Genomic DNA, 25039 nt, shown 5'->3' on the forward strand with positions numbered 1-25039 from the left:
AATTAGTTTGCTTAAACCCCGTGTGTGTGTGTGTGTGAGAGAGAGAGAGAGAGAGATGTCCTAGGCATACAGAGTGACTTTGCGTTTACAGGGCTTTAAGCCTATATACACGTGGGTTTCTAGACCATTCAACTACAGCCAACTGAGCCATAACCCCCCCTATCCTAGTCGGAAATCGCAATGACCGAGAGTCTTAGCCGAGCACTGAGGCGAAAGCTGAATCATTTCTCATTATTATTGGGCTTTATAAACAAGAATAATGTTACATAAATAAGTATATGTACCAAGTTTGTTCACGTCATTTGTATATCACAAAAATAGCACAATAAAGATGGAAAAATATCTACAACATATGTTTCATTAGTAGTGGTCAGTGTATGAGTTCTTGGTTTATGAATTGGTCATTTCTCGCACGGACTGATCTGCTCCCGGCAAGAGCGCGTCGCCACCTTTAAGAAGAGGAGGCGCGGCAAAGCCGGCTGCTTGCAAAGCTCCTCCTTCTTCCTGGTCGTCAGAGCTGCTTAATATGGCTGCCTCCATCGCGCCTCGGTGTAGTCTTCCTGCAGCAATAGTAATAGCTCTTTTATTGGGTTGCTGTAGTTTAGCGATCGCAGACGGAATCCAGGTACGCGACGGGGGCGAGGGGGGCCGGCTGGCTTGAGCTAGCTGAGCTGAGTTGCACGGCTGCGCAAGGGATTTGCCGCTGGTTCTTTCCCCTCCCTGACCCTCCTCTTTCATTTAAACGAGCATTTGAGCTTTCCCTTCCCAGTGTCCCCTCTTTGCTGCTGTGAGTGAGTGACTTTGTGTAACCCAGGAGCCTTTTGCCAGGGATGAAAATCGTCCTTTGAGAAGACGACGTTAAAAGCAAGCACAACTTTAGAAGTACAGTAGAAACCTCTGGTTGTGGAAATGCACCTTTGCGGAACAGTTCCTACGCACGCACCAGAGCCAGTTGCAGCAGAGTCGGTTGCAGGTTTTGGAGACGTCCTCCGGCCCAGCCCAGCCCAGCCTAGTCTTCCCAGCGAGGTAGTGGGTTGCATTTTATGAGTAAACAGGTGGGACTGATCATCGCCACACCTTGCCGCCTCAGCTTGTTTGTTTGCTCGTCCTCTCTCTCTGGAGGCGCTGTAGGAAGGATGAGGCCTGTTGGACCTCATCCTCACCGCTGCTGTTGCCAGAGGGACAGGGCAGGCATTCAGGTGGGCCAAGGCAAGGGTCAGCCACCTAGTTGCTCATGCTCACCTGTGCAACTTTAAATCTTTCGTACTGTGCCTAAACAAGGAAACAGAGCCTTTTCCCCTGTGGAAGTTGTTCCAGCCATTCAATCTTCTTTTCTGCATATGTGTAGATGTTCATAACAAGGTAAAAACAGCCCTGTCAGATCAGACTTGGGAGTCAATAAAACCAAGCATCCTGTTACTTTCAGAGAGCACGCAAGGAGGACAGGATGGGAGAATATCTCCCCCACGTTTGTTTACCAAGAATAAGAGTAATTTAATTTCTATACTGCCATTTATCACTTGTTATGCCCTGGTGGTTTACAAGCACAGGCACTTGCACGTTAAAACTATAAATGCATGACAAAGCAAATTAAAAGCCTATTAAAATCAAACCGGAACAGACAGACATGTTCCTCAGTTACAGCTGACCAAAACGTATTGGCCAATCCAGAACTTCGCCACTTCATTCAGCTGGCAATGAAAAACATGCAGGGATATCACTAGGCATATGTCTTAGCACCTGGCTTTTGAAGGTGTGCTATCTGTGAGTGTGGAGATTCCATATGGTGCTGATAACACCTCACCTTTGTCAGTTTAATGCTTTTTGAAACAGTTGGTAAGATAATGTTTGCATATGCTTGGGGATATGCCATAAAGGCCAGGATACCTAAAGTATTGCCTCATTTCCTACATATCCAAACACTGTGCTTTACAGGAGAGGGCATCCTGCAGATACTAGCTTATAAGGAGGCCTGCTCCACACAGTTTTGGAATTGGGCCTTTAGTGTGGTGGGTATCTTGGAATTGCCCAAGTTACATGTCAGACAGGCTTTTTGGGGGTCTGTGGGAGACTTGCAACAGCCCTTCTGTGTGGGGATACCCCAGTTGGTGTCTGTATTTGATTTGAAATAGTGTTTATGGATGTAATGGTCTGTGACTGATTTTATATACGAAATTGTTTTATATAAGTTTTTATTGTGTGGTGAAATTGCTTCACGATGCTTCTTAGGAAGTGTTTCATATATGAAGTAGGAATAATAATAGCAGCAACCTGTGTGAGATTTGTCCTCATATTAACACCTGCTGTGTGAAACATAGTCATGTGTAATTGAGAAATGCCTATTGAGAACACTGAAGGCACCTGTGGAGACAGGCTGAGAAAGCTGGAGGGAACCACAGGCACACCGAAGCAGGAGCAATGACTTATTTTTCTGCTTATTGCCCAGTTTTCTCCTCCAAGCCTAAAACAACCTAATTTCCACAGTGAATATAATTTGTAGTCTGGCAGTAAGCATCTTCAGGTCTGGCCTAGTTTAAAATAGGCAAATTGGCTTGTGAATCAAACTGGTTTCCTACTTCAGTTCTGCTCAGGTATTTTATTTTGAACCCTGGAACTTCCTATACTGTAGTCCTGTTTGTAAAAATTTGGAGCTACTGATAGATTTTGCAGCATTCACAGAATTGGTTCTTGTGGCAAACTGCAGTGGCACAAATCCTTCCTGTTTATCAATAAGCAGTCAGCAACAATCGGTGTTCTTGGATGTTTGTTTCTTGCATTTATTTTGTTTGTTTTCTCTTCAGGATCAAGCAGAACAGTTTTTTAGAAGTGGACACACAAACAACTGGGCAGTTTTGGTAAGTTTCTACATTTTTATCCACTTCCCCATGATCAATGTGCACAAATATTCCAAAATATTGCCACTTTGATGGTGTATGGAAATGCTTTTTGCTTGCACATGGGGGTGGAGGGTGGGATAGACGATTGGATCCCATCCCAAAATGTTACATCCACTAAGCTTCTGAAGAGCATAAAGAATTCTAATGAAAATATTGTAACTAGTATCAGTCACCGTTTGTTTAAAAATAAAACATAATGGGAAAAAATGCCCCTCATATTAGCCTAAACCACAGTACCCAGAGACGCATGGGAGAATCATGTATTCAGTCTGTATGTGCACATGGGAGAATTGCACACAGAACAGAGGTGTTTTTTTTAAATATAGAGTTCTTATTGCAGCCTCTTGCTACTGAAAACAGAATTTGTTTCTCAGTTCAAAATGAAGCTTGCTGCTGAATCATAAGAAGCATCTGGTGAAAGCTTCAAAGAAACATTTGGCTGCATGCACAGTTCTTCCTTCTGCACTCATATAGTTTTGTGGGGCTGTGGCTGTAGAATTAATTCTACTGTTTTCTAACCATAAATATATCCACACATGCTTACTTTTTTCTGACCCTTTTAGGTCTGCACATCTCGATTCTGGTTTAACTACCGCCATGTGGCCAATACCCTTTCAGTTTACAGAAGTGTCAAGAGACTAGGCATTCCTGATAGGTAAGAAAATATGGAGGTTGTTTACAGCTTTAAAGTACTAAGACAAATGTAAAATTAGGGGGGGGTGAGGGGAGAGAAGGGGACAGTCTGCCTTCTCAGCAGTGGTGCCCTCCCTGTGGAACGTCCTTCTATCAGATGTCAGGGAGAAAAAAGAATTACACAACTTTTAGAAAACATCTCTGAAAATTCCAGATAACATTCCCCCCACCCCCAGTACCCAGAGACGCAGGGAAGTTTTTAATGTTTGACATTTTTTTTTTTTGTATTTTGCTGGAAGCCCAGAGCGGCTGGAGAAATCCAGCCAGATGGGTGGGGTATAAACAATAATATATATATATTTTATTAGGCTCTGATGTTGTCTGTGCCCACCTTGCTTGCTGCTATATGTCCACGGGTGCTAATTATGGTTCATTCTAACCAGGTTTTCTATCATAGTTAGGTTTTGTAGATGGTTAAGATAACAAGTTGCAGTTGTAAGACTAAGGAGATGTTAAGGCTGGAGGTCCAGCTTATTCCAGTAAGGAGGAAAAACTGGAGATGCTGATAGCCTGCTTATAATTTCTTCATAATGATTAAAAGATCTTCTGCATTATGTTTGCACTGACCCTTAGTGACCTTCCGGGTGCTCACAATATGGGCTTCCAGTTGTTAAATTCCACTGATCATCAGCTGAGGTGGCTGTGACTGAAACATGTCGGAGTCTGGATTAAAGGAAAGGCAGTGCAATCCCGAGTGTATGGTTTATTTCTCATTTTGTATTGAGTAGGCTGATTTTCAGTCACTTCCAACCTTACATTTCTGGCATAGAATTACAATAGATACGTAGGAATAGGCCATAGATCAAGTATGTAGTTGCTAAATATATGTGACTATACTTGACTTTAAGTTTTCCAGAAAACACATTGCCATTTTAGTATGCCTTGATTAAAAAAAGATTTTATCTTAATTAACACATCAAATGATTAATCGGCAAGGTCTTAAACTAAATGGAATGCTTGCTTCTTTTTGACAAAGACATGTTTGCATGTTCAAAGGGGACCAAATAGGTACCATGTTTTGAAGTGTGTTACTTGCTACAGCTGAATTTCTGAGGCATTCCTACTGAGATCTTTGATGGTTCAAAGGATTTTCAAAGGCACTGTGTGAAAAGGTGTGATCACTTGAAAATTCCAGATAACATTTTTTCCCCCTAAGAAGGGATTTTTTTTTTAACCCTACTCTCACCTTTTGGATGAATCTGCTGCCATCTGATTCTCTGCTTTCCCAATTTTAACAGACTATTTGTCAGTTCTTTGCTTCATGTGTATTTCCTTTCAGATGCATTATGTTCCCTTTGTGCTGATTCTGCTAGTACATCTCTTCAGCCAAAAAAATAAACAAAGGACCATGACAGCCATCAATACAATTTGCAGGTGGCTTCATTGTGACATGTCATCCTGCCAGTCACTAACATACGCATTGTGAAAATGACTTTCTGTGTTGTTTAGAAGGACTAGTGTAGTGTCGTGGATAAGGATTTGCATTAGGCACTTGCATCTCAGTTCAGACCTCATACTAGCTATGAATTTGGACTCAGCTTTCTAGCTGCAAGTAAAATGTTTTAAGTGTATTTTAAGAGCAATATGTAATGTGACACTAGATGGCGGTAGTGATCCTTACGGAAAATTCAATTACCGTATTTTTCGCCCTATAGGACGCACTTTTTCCCCTCCAAAAATGAAGGTGAAATGTGTGTGCGTCCTATGGGGCGAATGCAGGCTTTCGCTGAAGCCTGGAGAGCGAGGGGGGTCGGTGCGCACTGACCCCTCTAGCTCTCCAGGTTTCAGGAAGCTATCCGCTAGCCGTGGGAGACGCAGCTCTCCCACGGTTAGCGGAGAGCTTGCCTGCACCCAGAAGCTTGGGGCGCGCTGAGCTCAGCATGCCCCAAGCTTCGGGCTTCGCGCAGCGCTCCGCTAGCCGTGGGAGAGCCGCGCCAAGTTGCGCGGCTCTCCCGCGGATAGCAGCCTGTTCTGGGGGCTGGGGTCGGGGGAAGCTCAGGCTTCCCCCGCCCCAGCCCCGCACCTGGGGGGGAAATATTTTTTTTTTCTTTATTCCCCCCCCCTAAAAAACTAGGTGTGTCCTATGGGCCGGTGCGTCCTATGGGGTGAAAAATACGGTATTTTTTAAAACCGTTTTAAAAAAGCATTTTCAGAACGGTTTTTATATGTGTGTAAATTCCACCTTTGTTTGGTGTTTTTTTGGTACACCCATTTACACACCCATATTTCAATAAGAACAGAACTGGGTTAGTGGTCACAGAATGCTGACTGCCTCATGAGAGGAAAAACCAGAAAACAGGATGGAATACAGTGTTGATTGTTTATTTCTGTTTGCATGTCTTATTATTTCTAGAGTTTACATCTTCCCTATGTTCTAGCCTGCGGTTTTGAAATTTCTCAGCTCTGGCTGGCTGGTCATTGTTAGAGTCCACAGTCCAGAGATGTTCTTCTTTAACATCCACACAAGATGTAGTGGACACCTGCAAATGTCTCAGCATTGACTTCTTAGGTGTTCTCTGCAGAGTTCACCAAACTCTGCTGGCTCCAAAAATCATTTTGAGAATTTGGCGTGGGAGATTTTTGAAGAGCAAGTCTTGTTGGAACTGCTTGTGTTGTTTTTCCTTCAAAATGCTCCTGTGGGAAATTACCAAACTGATTTTTAGCCTCAGTTTTGTCCTTTTAGAGCAGGTTTCCTCAAACTCGGCCCTCTAGATGTTTTGGGACTACAACTCCCATGATCCCTAGCTAGCAGGACCAGTGGTCAGGGATGATGGGAATTGTAGTCCCAAAACATCTGGAGGGTCGAGTTTGAGGAAGCCTATTTTAGAGTGACCATAAGGTTGCAATTGATGGCCTTTTTAAATTATGTTAAGAATATTCTTTGTATTCCTTGGTAGCAACATGACAGGGTGCTGTTTCTTTAGGAATGTGGCAGCTAACGTTTTGGTGGAATATTCTATTCCAGATGAAATGCTAGTGTCCTGTTACTTCGTCCTGCTTTGTGTACATTTAGAATCCTGCAGTTTGATTCCCTGCCCCCAGGACTTTTTCCTCCTCTTCACTCCCATCCTCTTAAACATGTATTCACTGAAAACACAAATCTTATCTTGTTGTTTGCATTACAAAAGTTTGCTACAAAAATAGCCTTTTTTATTACACACTTGCACTGATGTATAATTAGAGACTTGGGCGTTTTCATAAAAACAGTGAGTACTTGGTGGAAGGGGATGGGGAAACTGTCACCTACTTTTTATTGAAAAAAGTATACCAAAGCTCCAAAAGGGCTTTCATATTCTTTTGTGTGTGTGTGTGCGTGCGTGCGAAAGTAAAATATTTTAGCAGTTCTCAAAAGTGGGAATCAGATTTGAGCCTCCTCTTATATTATTTATTATTGTATGTGTATCCCGTCTTTCCACTTAGGTGCACAAAGTGGTGTTCATGGCTCACCCCTCCCCCATATTATTCTCACAACAAGTGTCTGGCTTGGATCACGCAGTGAGCTTCATGGTCTATTGGTGTTTTGAAACCTGGTCTCCCAGGTCATAGTCCAGCACTAGGACTAGGCATGCCTTACAGAAGAAGGTGAGCGCCACTGAACTTTCAGGCTAATAATAATATTTAGGATTGGATTGCAAGAGAAAAGAAAAAGGCAGATGTTGTTATTCTGGAGGACCCTCTAAATTCAAAATGAACCCTCACTATAATAAGTTGTTTCAGGCCTGGCAGCATGAATTAGCTCTGTTGACTTCTTCAGAAAATCACTTTCATCTTGCCTTTCCTCAGCTTCACTTGTGTCTCCTTAGGCTTAGGGAGACGCTCCAGTTCAGAATACAGTTTTCAGTGTGAATCGGGACATCATGTTGTGCTGTTATCTTCAGTAGTGTGATTCTAGAGAAACTTGCAATGCGATGGCCCCAAATTATGTGAGCCGTATTTTAACTGTGTGTGTGTGTGTGTGTGTGTGTGTGTTTTAATGCATTGTCATTTTTTCCTGATGTTATGGTTTTATCCTTTTGTAAACAGCTTTGAGCCTTTTTTATTTTATTTTACAATCAAGTGGTATACAAATTTAGTGAAATAAAATCATGTTACAAATACTATTTTTATTTGTTCAGTGTATGTAATGGACCGCCTCCTGAAGGAGCCCAGGGCTACAAATACATCATTAATCATAAACATTTTAAAAAGACATTTGATTACAGGGCTGCAAGGAACAGTAGCTTTTAATTATCAGATGCCTGGGTGAAGAGGAATGTCTGTGAAATACTCCTGAAAATCAGCACTGAGGGAGACAAAGGCACCTCGCCAGGTGGGCATCCCACGACAGGGATGCTGGGCAGGTTCCTTGGTAGCCAGCACTCTGCCCCAAACCATTGTTAGCCAACATTGTGCCTTCCAGATGTTTTTGGACTCCCAACTCTCATCAGCCTGAGCTGGCATGCCTGTGATCAAAAAACGATGGGAGTGAAAGTGCAACAGCATCTAAAGAGCACCATGTTGGCTAACCCTGGGCTATAATACACCCCCTATGGAATATCCTATTTCAAGGTTTGCATTCATCCGTCTTCAAGGAAGTTTGTGAAGACACCCTGCTTCAAAAACAGCCTTTCCCTCAGGTGGCTGTCAGTACAGTTTGTTTCCTCTTTCAGCAGCTAGCTGCCAATTTTTAAGTCGTGTTTTAATTTTCTGTCTTTTAGTCGAAAAGATGGGTGGAAAAACATTTAAAATTAAAAAAAAGGAGATTCATCCTTTGGCTTTGAGTAAAACGCCAACTTAACATTTTCAGTAAGGCTGAAATAATTAATTGGATTAGCTAGTAAATCCACCACTGCCAGACTGAAAAATGTGGGTATTACCGTAGTTGGAACTCCCTCCCCAGGAAGGATTATTTGTTAATGATGTCCAAACCGGAATGTCACAGGAGTGTTTTTGTTGTGAAGGTTATCAGATGGTGGCACGAGAAGTGTTACGTGACCTGGTGATCTGGCCCTAGCCAAAAACATTCTCGTAATGGCTTGTGTATTCTTTCAGCCTGGTTGTTTGCAAGTACAGCTGAAGTGGGATGAGGAAAACACTAATTCTGGATTAATTAATCCAGAAAACAATGACATAATTCTGTGCATAAAGCATAAGATGATTTTTTGAACAATAAGTTCTATAACTGTTGGCTCATTAACACATTACATTGTCTGAAATTGTCTTTTGTGTTGAAATATTGTTGTAATTATTTTAATAGGTTAATTAGTTAAAAGAACAATCATTATTTTTTCCCTTTTAAATGTAATTGGATGAGATCCTTAATTATGAAACATTATTTAGTCCAGTCCAATTCCCAGATTGCAGATATTGGCAGCCCAATACTGGCTCTAAGCAGTGTCATACACGTGGGTGTTTCAAAAGGCTGGATTTTCTTCTTAAACTAGGATTCTTCTTGTGTGTGCGAACACTTCTGGTACACCCCATGTGGTAAGATTTTTGAGTTTTGGTGTGCCCTGAAGACACTGCCTTGCACTTTAAGAACTCTGAGTCAATCAGAGATTGAAATGACTGCGCCATCTGGAAAATGAACATGAAAATTTGGCCAAAGTAGCAATAACATTAAAAATCAGTATGATAAAAGTGTATTGTTGGCCAACATTTAGAGGTGTTAATTAATTTTTTGGTCTTGCTTGCAAAGGCAACTTCCAGACATTGACCTCCGTCCAACCTGGCATCTGCATGTAGTGATAAGCTTCATAGTTGGCTTGCTCAAATTATGTGGTTATAAACAATATAGGACCTTTTTGGGGGGAGCCTAATTATGCCCCTTTCTATTTGTATCTGCATACTTTATCTCATTAGCAGAGATTCCATGCCATTTATGCGGAGCTATAATGAGAGTTGAGTGTTCCTGGCCTCTCCATTTTTTAATTTCTTTTTTTTAAAAAGGAAATATATGGAAACTGAGCATATTGGAGGCTTATCTATGAGTTATTATTTTGAAACATGAAAGCTTTATCACATTTATCATTTTCCTGCTCTGAGAACAGCTTACTGTGCTTAAGTGGTTATGTTTTTGGAGAGGAAATAATGTAGAATTTCAATATATCTTTCTGTGGAAAGTTATTAGGGAGTTAATAACTGTGACTATTGATTATCTGTGAACTTTTGAGATCAGAAAGGAAAGGCTCTATTAGAATATGTAAAGTGAAGCAGATGCATATATTTCATTCATTCATATATATAGAAATAGAAATATATAAATTTTAGTCATAATTTAATCCTACAAATATAGTGAGCAAAAAGTAACTTGGATCCAACGCTGTCTGTTTTGAGAAGAGAGTTGCTTTCCTTTCTGTTTATTTTTCTTGATTTCTCCCCTCCCACTGCTGTAACTTTGTATGTATGTATGTATTTATGTATGTATTTTCTAAACCGCCCTATACCCGAAGGTCTCCCCCATTCAACTTCCCGTGTGTTTGTGTGTGTGTGTCCTAGCCACAATGGGTACCTTTTTAGTGGTGCTGTAGTGGAGAGTAGAGGCTGGCAAACCAATGCTTAATGAGCAGAGTTCTGTCCACATGTATTAAGGTTCAAGCTTATGTCTAGAATATGTCTCATGTCTAGAATCTTATCACCATCCACAGTGCATATTCAGAAAGCAATAGGTCTGAAGCTAGTTCTTAGTGACAGCAAGGCTTGCTAACTAAATAACACATTGTCGTGGTTTAGTGGCTATATTCAGTCCCATTTATCATTGCAAAAAGAAAAAGGTATTTGTCCTACATTTGTGAGGTAGGTTGCGAGTCTCACAGAGGAAACCCTTCATACTTGCATGACTGTTCCACATCAAAGTAGTGACTGAGCAAAGCTTTTCCTTCATGCCAGCCAATAAACACAAAGTAAAATAAAACACTGCCCTAAGTCTGGACAACTTTATGATCTTGCCCAGTCCTCTTTGTTTTAGATGGCCTTTTGCTTCCTTTTTTCAATCTGACTGATAGCCTGACTGAGGAGCCATTAACAAGGCATAAGAAACTAGAACACAACACAGACTGGGTACAAGCCAACAGATACAGTGCCTGAAATTAATGGCAGATTCCAAAGCAGATAAAAGATCACATTTGTTTATTTTATTCGTTCAAAGTTCTTTTTAAAAATATCTTGCTCTTTAGCAAGAAAGAAACACAGACCGTTAAAAAACAAAAGCAGTCCTTGCCCCTTGGGCTTTACAACCTAAAAAGACAGGACAAAAATGGAAATGGCTTGGGAGGGAGGAGGAACTAAGCAAACTCAAGTCAAGTTGTTTGCAGGTTTTTCTGATGACCAGTGCAAGTGGAAAAGTTCAAGGAGAGGAGGCACAAAAAGTTGCTGGTTTCTCGCTGTGATGAAGGAGTGGTCCTGAATCCCCCCTCCTCCCTCCTCCAGTACAACCTGATGTAATGGCTGCTGCCAGGTTGCAGTTGATGGGAGTAGAACCTGACTAAAGATGTCTCTTTGTGTGCGTGTGGCAGTGTTAAGTCCACAAATCACTTACTTGTCATCAGGAACCAAAGATAAATTCAACCTGTATTTACTTTTTTGTAAACAGGACATCAAGTATGTGTGATAAGCAATAGCAATACTGTTCTTTAACAATATAATTTATTAGGATTGTTGAAAGTTTTTATTATTATTATTAATTAAGAAAAAAGACTTTCCAGCTGAAGAAATGCATGGTTTTTTAGAGCTTCAAAAGAAAACCTGTCATGTCATTTAGCCATAAAAGCAGTTAGGAAAATGATTTTTAGTTACAAACAAGCTTTTTGCTTGTTGACACACTGCATTGTGCTCCCACTTTCCAGAGTATGTATTCCTCCCCTTCTGTTATGCAACACAGCAGAATAAAATTAGATTGCACCTAATCATTGGGAATATATTCAGTACAATGATAATGGCTGTTCTTTGGTAGATAATAGGATAGTACAACGTTGGACACGTCTTTCAGCATAATAAATTCCACGTTATCAGACTTAAATTATTTCCCTAATTGCAAAGTCCCCAGTATGTTTAGCAATGTCATACTTCAGGAACAATCCCACCCAAATTTATGAACATCTGCAAGTCCCCTTTGCTGAGTGTTATGCACATCCAAAAGCAATCACGTGGGACCAAGTTGCATAGAGTTGTGATTTGCATATGTCAATCATTCTTAATGATCACTTAGTCCCGGGGGGGGGGGGGAGGCTGCAAGGTTGGCCATTTACCAGATAGCTTTAGACAATGCTTTTTGGGAGTGAAGGTATGTTTTCCAAGCCAAAACAGAAGTTGCCGAGTTGGTGACATTTACTTGTGTTCCATGGCTGGGCCTGGGATGGAGTAAATTGAAAGAAAAAATGAAAAAGGTTAGACAGGGGAAAATGGTGGGTAGGTAAAAAGTCTGCACAAATTGCGGATTCCCCTTCAGCAGTGGGTGAGGCCAGATGTGTGTGTGTGTAGCAGTGGGAGAGTAGCCTGCATTGCCACTTGCAGTCAGCAAATTTGGATATTGATAGATCAACCTGTTGTCTCCTGGCCAAATAATGACCGAGGCAAACAGGTTTGGCACATCGATCAGGGACTAGCTCACATTCTGCTTGTCAGCTCATACTCCCTGCTCAGTACCATGTATGCAGTGGTCCCTGGTCCCCATTAGGACTGGTAGGTTAGAAGGCAACGTGACCTGCAGTAGGTGGACCAGAGACAGTGGCAGGTGGGAGACAATTAGTTCTAGTTGTGTCCCAATCCTCCTGTGGAGGCAGAATATCTGAGGGGAGACTAGAGTTAGGTAGGGCAGTGCCCCATTTGTCCTAAAGGAGCAGCCTCCACTGCATCTATGATAGTTACATCTTTTGAGTAATAACCAGCATTCCCAGCTCTACCCAATGAAGGCAGGGGGGAAATCATCCTGGGACCTTTGGCACATAAAGCAGATGCCCTACTTTTTTAAATTATCCAAGACCCTTAAACTGCTTTTGGTTAGAAGGAAGGGAATGGGGATGATGATTTGCATTATTATTATTAAACTAAAAATGGTTTTAAAATAAAACAATTTGCAACATAACTACCTAATGCATGGGGACGCAGGTGGCGCTGTGGTCTAAGCCAAAGAGCCTTGGGCTTGCTGATCAGAAGGTCGGCAGTTTGAATCCCCGCGACGGGGTGAGCTCCCGTTGCTCGATCCCTGCTCCTGCCAACCTAGCAGTTCAAAAGCACGTCAAAGTGCAAGTAGATAAATAGGTACCGCTCCAGTGGGAAGGTAAACGGTGTTTCTGTGCGCTGCTCTGGTTCGCCAAAAGCGGCTTAGTCATGCTGGCCACATGACCCGGAAGCTGTCTGCGGACAAACGCCAGCTCCTTCGGCCAGTAAAGTGAGATGAGCGCCGCAGCCCCAGAGTCATCCACGACTGGACTTAACGGTCAGGGATCCCTTTACCTTTACCTTACCGAATGCATACCATAATAGAAATATAATTAAATCACATTTATGTTTTCACATATGTCATGGGAAATAGCAGTTTTCTGAATTTTTGTAAGTGAAAGATGTCACAAAAGGAATTGATTGCACATCATAGCTGTTGCCTGAGAGAAGCAGGGGAAATAGAGGATAATTGCATACAATTTGTATTTGAGATAAGTTGAACAGAAACAAACAGGAGTCAGTGTCTGACTATATCAGAATATTGGGCAGAATTCACCTAACCGGCCTACCATCAGTGGAAGGCCTTGCTCATGGACTGAGCTTTTCTCAGTCTTCTCTCCCTGCTCTCCGAAATTGGCTCCTCAGTTCCATGTGTGGGTGGAGGATAGGGGATCGTTCTGTCTAGCAAGCTGGAAGGCTTGTGCAGAGAAAATGATGGGAAGAATGCAGTGCTGAATTTCACCCGCTGAAATCAACTGACTTGAGTTAGTTGTGACTAACAAGTCCATTGGTTTAAATGAGCCTACTTGGAGTAGGAGTAGCCCGTTACCATGCAGGGACCTGAATGTACATTTTGTGGCCAGCAGGGGCATGTGCTTTCCTTGTTCATTCCTGAAGTTGTCTGAGAAATGTAAATCTGGTTAGTCTGTCCATCTAAAAGGAGGAGTCCGGGATTTAATCCAGAGCCTTAAGCATGCAGAGCCAATGCTCCATCACTGAGTTTTGTTTCCTGCCTGTGTTGGTACTGCGCTAATGATACTGCAGTGACTAAGAAAGACAAGACCAATAGGCAGAACAAACGCAACTGATTGATCTGCACAAATTCATTTTCAGGGTGACCCAGCACCTGTTTGCATTTGAAACAATTTCTAAACTGCCTTTAGTTTTTGTGGATTGAAATGGAACCAGGCACCTTGTCCTTTGTGTCAAAATAACATTACCCTTATTAACTTCTTAATGTTGTTTTTGGTTCTCTATGTGTGTCTGCTTAGTCACAAAATAGTCTTGCATATAAAGCAGGATTTAAAAACCGATAAGTTGCCTTTCAAAGCAGGCAGTTTGCACTTTGATTTTTTAACAGCTAGAGTGCATTTGATCGGTGTTTCAATTATTGACGGCGTTTTTTTGTTGCAACCACCTTGTGCAGTTTGACAACATGTATGACTTGGCCATAAATAAAATTATTTTATTTTTCCACCAGCCATATAGTTTTGATGCTGGCAGATGATATGGCATGCAACCCACGAAATCCAAGCCCAGCTACTGTTTTTAGTCACAAAAACATGGAACTGAATGTCTATGGAGATGACGTGGAAGTGGATTACCGAAGCTATGAGGTAAAGTATGAAAAAAATCCCGAATTGAGTGTTTGCCAACTTGGTGAACTGGGACACACCAATAGGTTGAGGAGGATGTGTGTGTATTGATAGTCTGCCTGCTCAAAGGGTGGGAGGTCTGTTTGTGTCAAGAAACTAGAGGGAATTATTTCTAGAGCCACTAGGTATGTGTTGAAAATCTTGAACCACTGCTTCAGGAACCGTATCAACAGTATCACCAATATGTGATACTGGGAAGTAACAGTTCTGTTATCTTGCATGGCAGCATTGCTTTGTTGAAAATCTATAACACTTTATTAATGATTGGGGGTTTTTTAGTGCTTAGAACAAGTAGCATTTGCTAAGTATTATTTTACACCGACATTTGAACTGTGCCTGTTAAACTTTGCTAACATCTCCTAACATAACAGAGGTAATAGAGCTTGAGAATGAGTCTGAAGCATGGGTTTCCCAAGGCCATATTATACCAATTTTGAAAACAAGTCTTCCAAGATTCCTAACCCACATATACCAGTGCTAGTTGTTTTGCCATTTTAATGGCTTGAAAAGAGAGATGGTGGGGGAGTCTGCTTTCTGGCTATTTACAAATGCTTGTCACTTGGAATTGATTGTCTTCATCTTAGCTGACCAGGCAGGTGTAAATTTCATAATCCTGTAATTGTATTTGGAATAATAAAAAAGCCTGAAGGCTTTAAAATATATTTTGTGTGTTTTAGAATTGGAGGCCTAGATTATAATTATTTTCCTTGCTCAAGGAATTCCTCACCAGTGTGAAGTCTTAATGCTGCCTTGGTTCGAAGCAGGGGGAAGAGAGCTTAGGGAGGAAATAACTCCAAAGTGAATTGGATTTTCTTGCTGAGAATGTGTATATTCTTGAGCTGCAGAGCCATTCTTCAACATAATGAGCAAGTTGGAGATTATTCAAACTCTCATACAAAATGAGAGGGTTATTTAGTAATGAGAGTACTTTAGGCACTTCATGAGCTCTGATAACAAAATGTTTTAGCACACCAAATCACTCTGGACAATTGAAAAGTTAATCAATGGGGCGGGTATGTCTTTGGTGTTTTCAAGTTCCTCAAGGAAATGAGATGTTGGGCTTCCCATTGTTTATAATTGGGCACAGGTATAAAGTTTTGACCCCAGGCGTATCTCTTAGAGGAATTGAGTACATGGCAGCTGCAATAATTTGCAGGCTTCCAAGCAAGCAGCAGAGCAAGCATCCTATTGCTGCCTGGATTAAATAATAATATTTCTGGGGGGGGGGGGGAATGCAAGAAGATTTCGTGTCTGCCAATCTGACTTCTCAGAAGAGAATATGTTATCTCTCACTGTGTTCAAATTTTGGGTTTAGTTAAACAGCCGTCATGAGCCTGATTCATGTGAGCACTTTCTGAGCCTTCTGAATCTGTATGCAAACATAGCAGATTAGTGTTCTTTTTGTAAGTTTCTCTGCCCCCCCTCCCCCCAAATTGCTGGCCAGATGGACAATCTCTGAGCAAACGTTTCTACCACAAGAATCTTATTTTCTTTCAGCCTCTGAGGGATTGTAAGTCTCGAAATATATTTATTAACATTTTGCCATGGTAACGCATAGTAATGTTGCTTGGTAAGCAGATACACAAGTTGTTCCACATAGATAAAGCCACACAGTGTGACAGGTGTTTAAATCAATGAAGGCACATTAGGAAGACTGAAATGGTGGTAGCCATGTGCTAGATATCATGTGTTTCAGCTGTAAACTTTATTATTTTTCAGTGATAAAAAGTTTTGAATTTTATGAAGAAGAAATTGCACGATGGGGGATTGTGAGGTCTGGTGTTGCAGTCAAATCTACTGATCTATTAATGAACCATCCTAGGCATTAGTGGCTGTTTTATATGACAACACGTCTTTGGGAGGTGGGGTATGCATTCAAATGCAGGGTATAAGATAGTTAGAAAGGATGATGATCTTCTGTGTTTAGGTTACTGTGGAAAATTTTCTGCGAGTATTAACAGGCAGAATCCCAGCCAGCGCACCTCGCTCAAAGCGTCTGCTTTCTGACGACAGAAGCAATATTCTTATATATATGACAGGTAATTGTATTTCCTTCAACATTTTGCATTGTGATCTTTGCACTGAACATATTTAGAGCAATGCCTGTCAGAGAGGTCTGTTCCATTCAGAGCAGAATACTTCACCTTGCTGAATGGCTTTTCTTGCAGGAGGTTTGCTAGAGTTGTGAAAGCGATTGGTTATATCAAACTAATTGCAAAATAAATCAATTCAAGTCATATGCTGAACATACCAAAAAAGTCTGTTTAGGGGACATTACCAGAATGATGATTTTAATGGTCTTCCTGTTAAGTACAGAGGACCACATTTAGCTTGTATCCATGAGTCAGAAAGAAAGCCATTGTGTAATTTGTGTAACTGCAGTGCATGTGATATATACCAGGGCCCATAGCTGGGGTGATACACTAGTGACTTTTTGAAATTGATAAGTTTAGCTGTGAAGAGACATTGAGTGAATTCCTCAGATCTTGAACTGGTTGAAAAACAAAATTAGAGTTCTCCTGAACTTCTTCCTTCAACACTGAATTTCTTCCTTGCAACTACTAAGCACCCTTTTCACCTTCCATCCAATTATACAGTCACCATGCCCTCCTGTTCTGCAGCCCAACTTTGTATCCCGATTTTCATCTCTACTTCCTTCCCCTCTCCTCCTCCTCCACTTTCTCAACTCTCCCTTGCATTCAGACTACCCCACATGTCCATGTCTCTTCCTCCGCTCCTGTTGCGCACCCTGTTTTTATGCAAATCTATGTGGCACTGCATATCCTCCTGTGGTGACTGCATGACAACACTGTTACATTTTTACTATATGTAAGAAGATATGTAGTCTCCCCATATTCAAGAACTAGAGATCTTTCTAGTATTGAGGAGTTTGTTATGCTACACCTTCACTGGTTAGACTGGGGAAGAGGAACTCGCAGTTCAAAAGAAAATTTGTGTGTCTCATGAAAGAAAAATAGTGGTCTATACAAAAGGGAATGGTTCATACAGATATGATACTGTTAAAACCCACTCAGTCTCAGCTTGCTGAGGCTGAACTCTGGTGTTTCTTGAATTGTTTCTTTCTTCTCTGCCTTTTATCTCCATAATGAATTCTTCATGATGAATGACTAAGAAAGCGTATTTACGTGATGTTGCTTTAGCTTTTAGAGCATGTCAGTTTAATTTATGCTTTTTCCTCCCAAGGTCATGGTGGGAATGGTTTCTTGAAATTTCAGGATTCTGAAGAAATCACAAATGTAGAGCTTGCAGATGCCTTTGAACAAATGTGGCAGAAAAGGAGGTAAACTTTTGCTCTCTCATTTCTGAATAAATGATGCACATTCATTTTTACTATCTCCTCCAGTTTTCCTAGAGGCAATTGCCTAACAGTCTGTTTACAACCTTATGAAAATGAATAGAGGCATACTAATTTTTAATGAATCCAGTCATTATTCCATTTAAGTTTCTTCTATTTGATCTTATTGGATCAGGAATGAACTCATGGGGCTGTGAACACATTACAAAGGAACTTCTCTTAAGCAGAGACTAGCAGTGCCATGTGTGTGTGTGTGTGTGTGTGTGTGTGTGTGTGTGTATACACACACACACATATACATATATACATGGCACTGCTAGTATACAAATACATTATATCTATCTATCTATCTAGCTATCTATCTATCTATCTATCTATCTATATATATATATATATGTAGGTATGTATAGTACACACACACATTAAAAACCATCCCATTTTGCTAGTTTTTTCAGGACATGAACAGTGGAATCCTATACATGTCTGTATAGAACTAAGCGGTGCTATTTTTCTAGAAAAAGAGGTGCCAGAACTCAACATGACTGCCTCCCTCTTTCTCTTAGAAATCACAATGGCACCCATCTGAGAGGTGCCGGAACTGAGTTGCAGCAAGTTCCTACTGAAAAAAAGCCCTGGAACTAAGTCTGGGATAGGATTGAAATCTTTGATGGCTCCTAATCAAAAGTGTTGATGACCTTTATGAGCCATAGGAATAATGGCCCATGATTTATTTTAAAAAATGGTAGACACAAAATGTATTCGTTTTCTTCCAGGTATAATGAGTTGCTGTTTATCATTGATACGTGCCAAGGTGCATCCATGTATGAACGATTTTATTCTCCCAATATAATGGCTTTGGCTAGTAGCCAAGTTGGAGAAGACTCACTTTCAGTAAGTGTATAGCTTTAATTGTATTAGTTAATAATATAATAATATATGGATGCTGGAGGTTTGGAATTCTGTAATGAAAATCTCTGCCCTTTACCAGATTTGGTGCTTTAAACAAATGTATAAACAAGTCTGCCTGAATGTATTCAATAGAAGATATTGTTCCTCTGGCACATGTTTTGCATCTAATTTGGGTTTTTTTTAGATACAGAGAGCAATACTGTAGAGAAATGAAGGCTAGCATGTGGAATAATAAATGAGTTTAAACAGAAAGTAGGACTATGACATGGTTGGTGGACAAAATGGTGGGAGTAAGGGGGGGCATTTATTTGATCAGTGACAACATTTCCAAGATACTTTTCTTGTTGGGGCCTTCAACTTCCGTCAGCATGACCAATGGACAATGATGATGGGAGTTGTAATTCAAAACATCTAGAGGGCCTTCCTTCCCTGTATGTTTGAAAAGAAAGCACTTTGGTCTTCAAAATGCACATTGAATGAACCTGTTCTAAGCAATTGGGCAGCACATCATGGTAGAAGAAGCAATTAAAAAAAAAAAGGATTCTCATGATGGCTTTTTAATGATTAGTCATTGTATTTTGGATAATTAGACTGTCCACAGATGGTAACTTATAAGCACACAGTCGATGTGGGGCTTTTCACCTCAGTTCTTAGTGCTGAACACGATTGTCACTGAATGTGCTTCACAAAAATTTCTGTGCTTTGATTTTTCAGCATCAACCAGATCTTGGGATTGGAGTTCATTTGATGGACAGATACACGTTTTATGTCTTGGAATTCTTGGAAGAAATCCATCCAGCTAGCCAGACCAATATGAATGACCTTGTAAGTACTAGTTAACTGGCTTTATCAATGGTTTCTACCACAACTTTTGCAAGGCTGCTGCATTTAATTAATATAACCCTTTTTTTAACAACCACCTGTTTCCCAGCCTGGATGAGATTATTCATATTTTTTTCAGTTGTGAGATTGAGAATTTTATACACTGCACATTTAAAGAAACTAATTCCATTAGGCCTTTGAATCTTGGCAATAAAGCTATGTTTTGATTTAGTGCCATTAAACACTGAAGTTTTGCAAGCCATTGGTCCACTACATGCAATGCTGCCTTTCAGTTTAATTATTGTAAAAACGAGTGACTTGAGCTAAGCTTCAGAGCTGTTGTTTCAGTTCCTGGACTCAGTGGAAATTCTTATTAACCCTATCTGCAGTTATGTTTGCTGCCAATAAATCATCATCAATCTTTATTACTGTCCAGAGACCCAACAAATTGTTCCAAAGCAATACACAATTCATACAGCCTACCTCCAGGTTAAACAAGCATTTTGTTCAGAATATAGGGATCATTGGTTCTTGCAACCACCGATAAAAACTTTGCCACTGCTAATGTTCTAGCGTTTGTCTGGTCTTCCAATAAGAACCTGACATAGTGAGCCTCTGATTTTCCCGGGAAAGGTACCAGCAAGGGTAATATCAGTTCAGCCCTGGCTTGCTCATATTTTGCACAGTGCAACAAAATATGTTTTATGGAATCGATGTCTTGAGCACAAGAGCAAAGTCTGTCCTGGTAGGGAACTCCTCTCAACCAGCCATCCAACACTGCAGAAGGAAAGACGTTTAGTCTGCTGCCAATAAAAGCTAATCACAGCTTGGAATAGGGGCCACAGATCAATTTAAGGGGTGGCACATGCTTTTCATGTAGAGGATCCCTGCTTTAATCCCTGTCATCTCCAGTAGCATCAGATAGAAGGTGGTAAGAAAGACCTCTGCTGGAGAGCTGCTTCCTGGCAGTATAGACAGTATTAGAAAGGTTGGACAAAAAGCCTTCAGGGAGCTTCATAAGTAGAACAGAATTAAAAGTGCAGTCCCAAGCATGTTTACTCAGAAACAAGTCCTCCTGAGCTCAGTAGGACTTGCTCTGTAATTAGTATAAATTAGTATAAATAGTGATATCCAATCTACGTCCTACCTGGAAGAGACCCATTGAAATCAGTTTACTTAAGTTAATCAGGATTTCAGTGGGTCTTCACTCAGTACAGCTTATTCAGATACAGTACTACCCTAAGGCTATACTAGCTACTGATACTTATTTAAAAAAATCAAGAATAAAAAATCTGCTTGGCAGTCACATCATAGCCGATTAGTAGAGACCATTCTTAACGTCTGATTTATGGAGCCCAAGTGCAATGACACATTAGTGCCTTCTGCACGTGTTCGGAGACACTGATGAGACAAGTTGACCTGCATATGCTGAAAAACTTCAATTGATGCTGTTGGGATGGGCAGTCAAGTCTTGGTCCTGGCGCTGTTTTTTCTAACATGATCCAAATGCATGAAACAAGGCTAAAAAAAATAGGTACTGAAATGAGATGCTGTGTTTCCCTTGTTTGTAGTCAGCTATGTCCTACTCAGAGTAGACCCACTAAAAATTAACGAACCTTAGTCCCGTCTATTAATTTAAATGGGTCTCCTCTGACTAGGACTAGCATGGAATACCTCTCCTTGTCATAAAAGTAACCTGACTGCATAAGTGTAATCAGATTATATGGTACAGCAATGGAAGGCAGCAAAATGCGCATCCCAGTGGATTTGGTATAACATGCCTCAAATACTTTTGCATGTCTATAATGCAGCTTTTCTTGAGTGAGAGATTTTGAGGTCCATGTGATGCATTTATATCCTGTCTTGCAGATTCTAGAGATGGGTTTTAGTTTACATTAAGGGTTACTGGCATGCTCTTTTAAAAGATACGAATTGTGGAGTGGATATATAATATTTGATTATTTTGATAATAGAATGCACAGCTGTTTGAAAGAACTTACCAGCATTTTGACTATGGAGATTGGTGCAGTCTTATTGTTCAATAAGATGGCATTAATTTTGCAATAACCAGCCCACGCTGACAGGTTTGGTAGTGACACAGAACAGAGGCAGTGACTAATACTCAGCCTTCTTACTACAGAGAGGACAAAGCTTTTTATTTTTAAATTACAGCCAAATGCTATCTTAACAAGGCACAAGTATGGGATAAAGAATCTTGAGTACAAGCCAAGTAGCACAATACTAAGTTGATCTTGCAGTTTTGATCAGATTGGCTGCTATACTTTGTCTGTAGTCTGTGGAATTCATAGTCTGTGGAATTCAGCAGCAGTGAGCAAGTATAATAATAATAATAATTATTATTAATAATATTAATACCCCGCCCTTCCCGGCCAAAACCGGGCTCAGGGCGGCTAACATCAAATTTATAACACATTAACATAAAATCAGGCAATCAATTAAAATACATCCTAAAATCAGATCAGGATCAGAATAAAATCCAATCAGATGGCAAGCCGCAGATTAGTTTGTGCTGAACTTATATGAGCCTGTGAGAAAAATTGGGAGGCCACTTTCATGCAAGTTCTTATAAAAGGGGAGAGGGAGTCAGACTGAACCCCAACCAAAGGCCTGGCGGAACAGCTCCATCTTGCAGGCCCTGCAGAAAGATGTCAAATCCTGCAGGGCCCTGGTCTCTTGTGACAGAGTGTTCCACCAGGCCGGGGCTGGAGCCAGTCTAATCTCCTGGAGGCTCTGGACCTCCAAGATGTTATTATTTGCGGGCCATAACGTTCTCCGTGGGGCATACCAGGAGAGGCAGTCCTGTAGGTACGAGGGTACTAGGCTTATAGGGCTTTAAAGGTTAAAACCAGCACCTTAAACCTGATCCTGTACTCCACCGGGAGCCAATGCAGCTGGTATAGCACTGGATGAATGTGATCCCACGGCGAGGACCCCATAAGGAGTCTCGCCGTGGCATTCTGCACCCGCTGGAGTTTCTGGGTCAGCTTCAAGGGCAGCCCCATGTAGAGTGAATTACAATAATCAAGCACACGAAAGCTCATACCAAGAACTAACTTAGTTGGTCTTTAAGGTGCTACTGGAAGGAAAAAATTTTTTTGTTTTGACTATGGCAGACCAACACGGCTACCTATCTGTAATAATCAAGCCTGTAAGCTGTATGTAAGCTGCCATCTGGAAGGCAGTATGAAAACGATATACCAGTTAGAAATTTCAGTCTGTAACTTGCTGATGGTGGGACAGATTTCCAAGCCGTTTCCTTTCATGGCTTTAAGTTCTACGTTAATTTTTATTTAGGGGAAACTAAGGCTGCATTGTCATGTGCCTCTGGGGTTAGGCTTCACTGAACACAGTAGGACTTCTTTCTAACTACACATGCACAGGGGTTGGTAAACTCTTTGTAAAAGATGGTTTGGCTCCTGCGATCTTGTCCTTTGTGCACACATTCTCTTCTTCCCTTACAAGCCGTCGTTTACTTTCTCGGTACCTAGTAGGGGCAAACCTTTGTTTGCTGTTGCATCAAACCTTGGTTTAAAGGTAAAATTATTGCTTACCCACTTTTCACGTAACAACAAACTAAAGCTTTGACATGCACCAAGCTGAGGAGTGGAGGCGAGTCAAGCGGAGGACATGAAATGGAAGGTTGGAAAATGTTTGGGTAAATTTGGAGACGTGCCCAATTAATTGAGCACTGCAAGCTTTGTTTTGATCCGTTAACATGGCAGCTACCTACCTACTAAGGTAGCTTAGTTACTTTAAGTGACTTGAAGTCACTAAGAAGTGGCACAGAAGTAATTTTAATCTGGGTCAGGGATGGTTAACCTATGGCGGTCCAGATGTTGACTCCAAGTCCCCAGCCAGCATGGCCATTTTTCTTATCAGTTGGGGGTGGGAGAGTAGGAGCTGAACAACATGGTGAAGGCTGAAGGTTAGCCACCCCTGATTTAGGTTAATCTGGGAAATGTGTGCTTGGCTTTGGCATTAAAAGCAGAACAATAACGCATCAATAAAGCAGAATGAAAACCTGGATGTTGCCGGTGGGCTGCATTAAGCTTGGTAAGTTGCAAAGTCTGCAGGCTTGCCGTTGACCATATTTACTGACCATTACATTCAATAAAAATGAACACAGTGTCAACAATTGTTTTCTCTTTGACTCTCCCTCACCTACCAGTGTAGTATTGGGGCAAGCACCTGTTTTGACCAATGCACATTTGCCTCCTTTATATAGTTTCAGGTGTGCCCTAAAAGTTTGTGTGTGTCTACACCTGGACATCGGACAGATCTGTTTCAGAGAGATCCTGAAAATGTTCTGATAACTGATTTCTTTGGAAGTGTACGAAAAGTAGAAATTACAACGGAGACGATTTCTCTGGATCCTAATTTAGCACCTCAAGAGACCAGGTATCTTGCTTATTTTATTTCCAAGTTTTGACTTGATTACGCAAAAAAAAACATTTCGAGGCATTTGTGATTTTTCTAAGAGTTTAAGTCGTGTGTGTGTGTGTGTGTGTGTGTGTGTGTGTGTGTTGGGAATGTTAATGTGTGTATAAACCTGCTTGGTGTTCCTACTAAGCAACAGTGGGCAGTGCTTAGAATGGCACTTGCAGAAATCATTGCTCATTTTATGAATTGTTTTCTTTTGTGAATATTAACTTTGGTATTTGTGCTTTTGTTGTGGGAGCCACAGGGGCTGTAGGGGTTGTGGATAAATTGCTACATGGAAGAAAGGAAGGACAATGCAAATGATCTCAATGAAAGCATTATTATCATTATTAACTTTGTATTATACCATTCATCTGAAGATCACAGGGTGGTTCATAACATAAAAATATGAAATGAAATCACAAAATGCATAATAAAACAAAAGCAAAACAAACCAATAAACCCCCTCAAACAGATACATTTAAAAGGCTGTAGTGCAGAGGAGACACCAGTATTCTGCTAAGATACCAGTATGTCCATTACTAGCCCTATGTATAGAGGACTAGAAAGGTCTCATGGGGTGAGATCACACAGGCATACTTCAAACTTGATTGGTGATTTGCATGTGTGAATCAGGTCAAACACCACAGGGACCTCAATATTTTCTGTAGAAGCAGTTTGGCAGTTCACAAGGCATCAGTTGATGAATGAGCTACATATATGAATGAGCTACATACATATATAGGCTCTTTGTTTCTACTTCAACATGAGAGTGATTTTCTGATTCTGGGACACACAAATTCAATAGACTACCTAAACATTGTGGTTTCAGTCTAATAGGAAGGTGTGTCCTGTTTCTAGACAGAACACTATAAATCTTGTTCTTACCTTATAGGCTAGTGTGTATGCAATGGAAATAAACAGTTTAAAATGGATTCCTCTGTTGAAGCATTGAGGATTTACAGAATTTAAACTTTCAGTAGATTGATTTTATTCATGGTGCTGTATTGCCATCTATTGGAAGGACTTTGGATAAGCAGGAACTGGGTTGTAAAGATTCCAAAGTCTTTTAATACATGCACATGCTTAGACGCTACAGAAATCTACCTCTAATGTAGTACCAAAATGTTTACACAAACCATTTACAGCCAATTATTCAAATGTGTGGT

General features: G+C 40.8%; 1 protein-coding gene and 1 long non-coding RNA gene across 2 annotated transcripts in view; both read left to right on the top strand.

The window, feature by feature from the left end:
- The first annotated feature begins 475 nt into the window (after positions 1 to 475).
- The window catches only part of PIGK (phosphatidylinositol glycan anchor biosynthesis class K), a 104581-nt gene continuing 80017 nt past the window's right edge, over positions 476 to 25039 (top strand). The window contains exons 1-9 of the mRNA XM_083621038.1: positions 476 to 625; positions 2802 to 2855; positions 3461 to 3552; positions 14209 to 14344; positions 16311 to 16422; positions 17588 to 17684; positions 18473 to 18590; positions 19323 to 19433; positions 23677 to 23849. Coding sequence (XP_083477164.1) covers positions 527 to 625; positions 2802 to 2855; positions 3461 to 3552; positions 14209 to 14344; positions 16311 to 16422; positions 17588 to 17684; positions 18473 to 18590; positions 19323 to 19433; positions 23677 to 23849 — 992 coding nt within the window. The 5' untranslated portion in view covers positions 476 to 526. The remainder of the gene's footprint in view (positions 626 to 2801; positions 2856 to 3460; positions 3553 to 14208; positions 14345 to 16310; positions 16423 to 17587; positions 17685 to 18472; positions 18591 to 19322; positions 19434 to 23676; positions 23850 to 25039) is intronic.
- LOC310764403 lies at positions 5616 to 11870 on the top strand. Its single transcript, XR_014549148.1, has 2 exons — positions 5616 to 6278; positions 6356 to 11870. It is a non-coding gene; the product is annotated as an uncharacterized lncRNA (long non-coding RNA).

Source organism: Podarcis filfolensis (genome assembly GCF_964270895.1).
Source record: "Podarcis filfolensis genome assembly, chromosome: 6".
NCBI lineage: Eukaryota > Metazoa > Chordata > Lepidosauria > Squamata > Lacertidae > Podarcis > Podarcis filfolensis.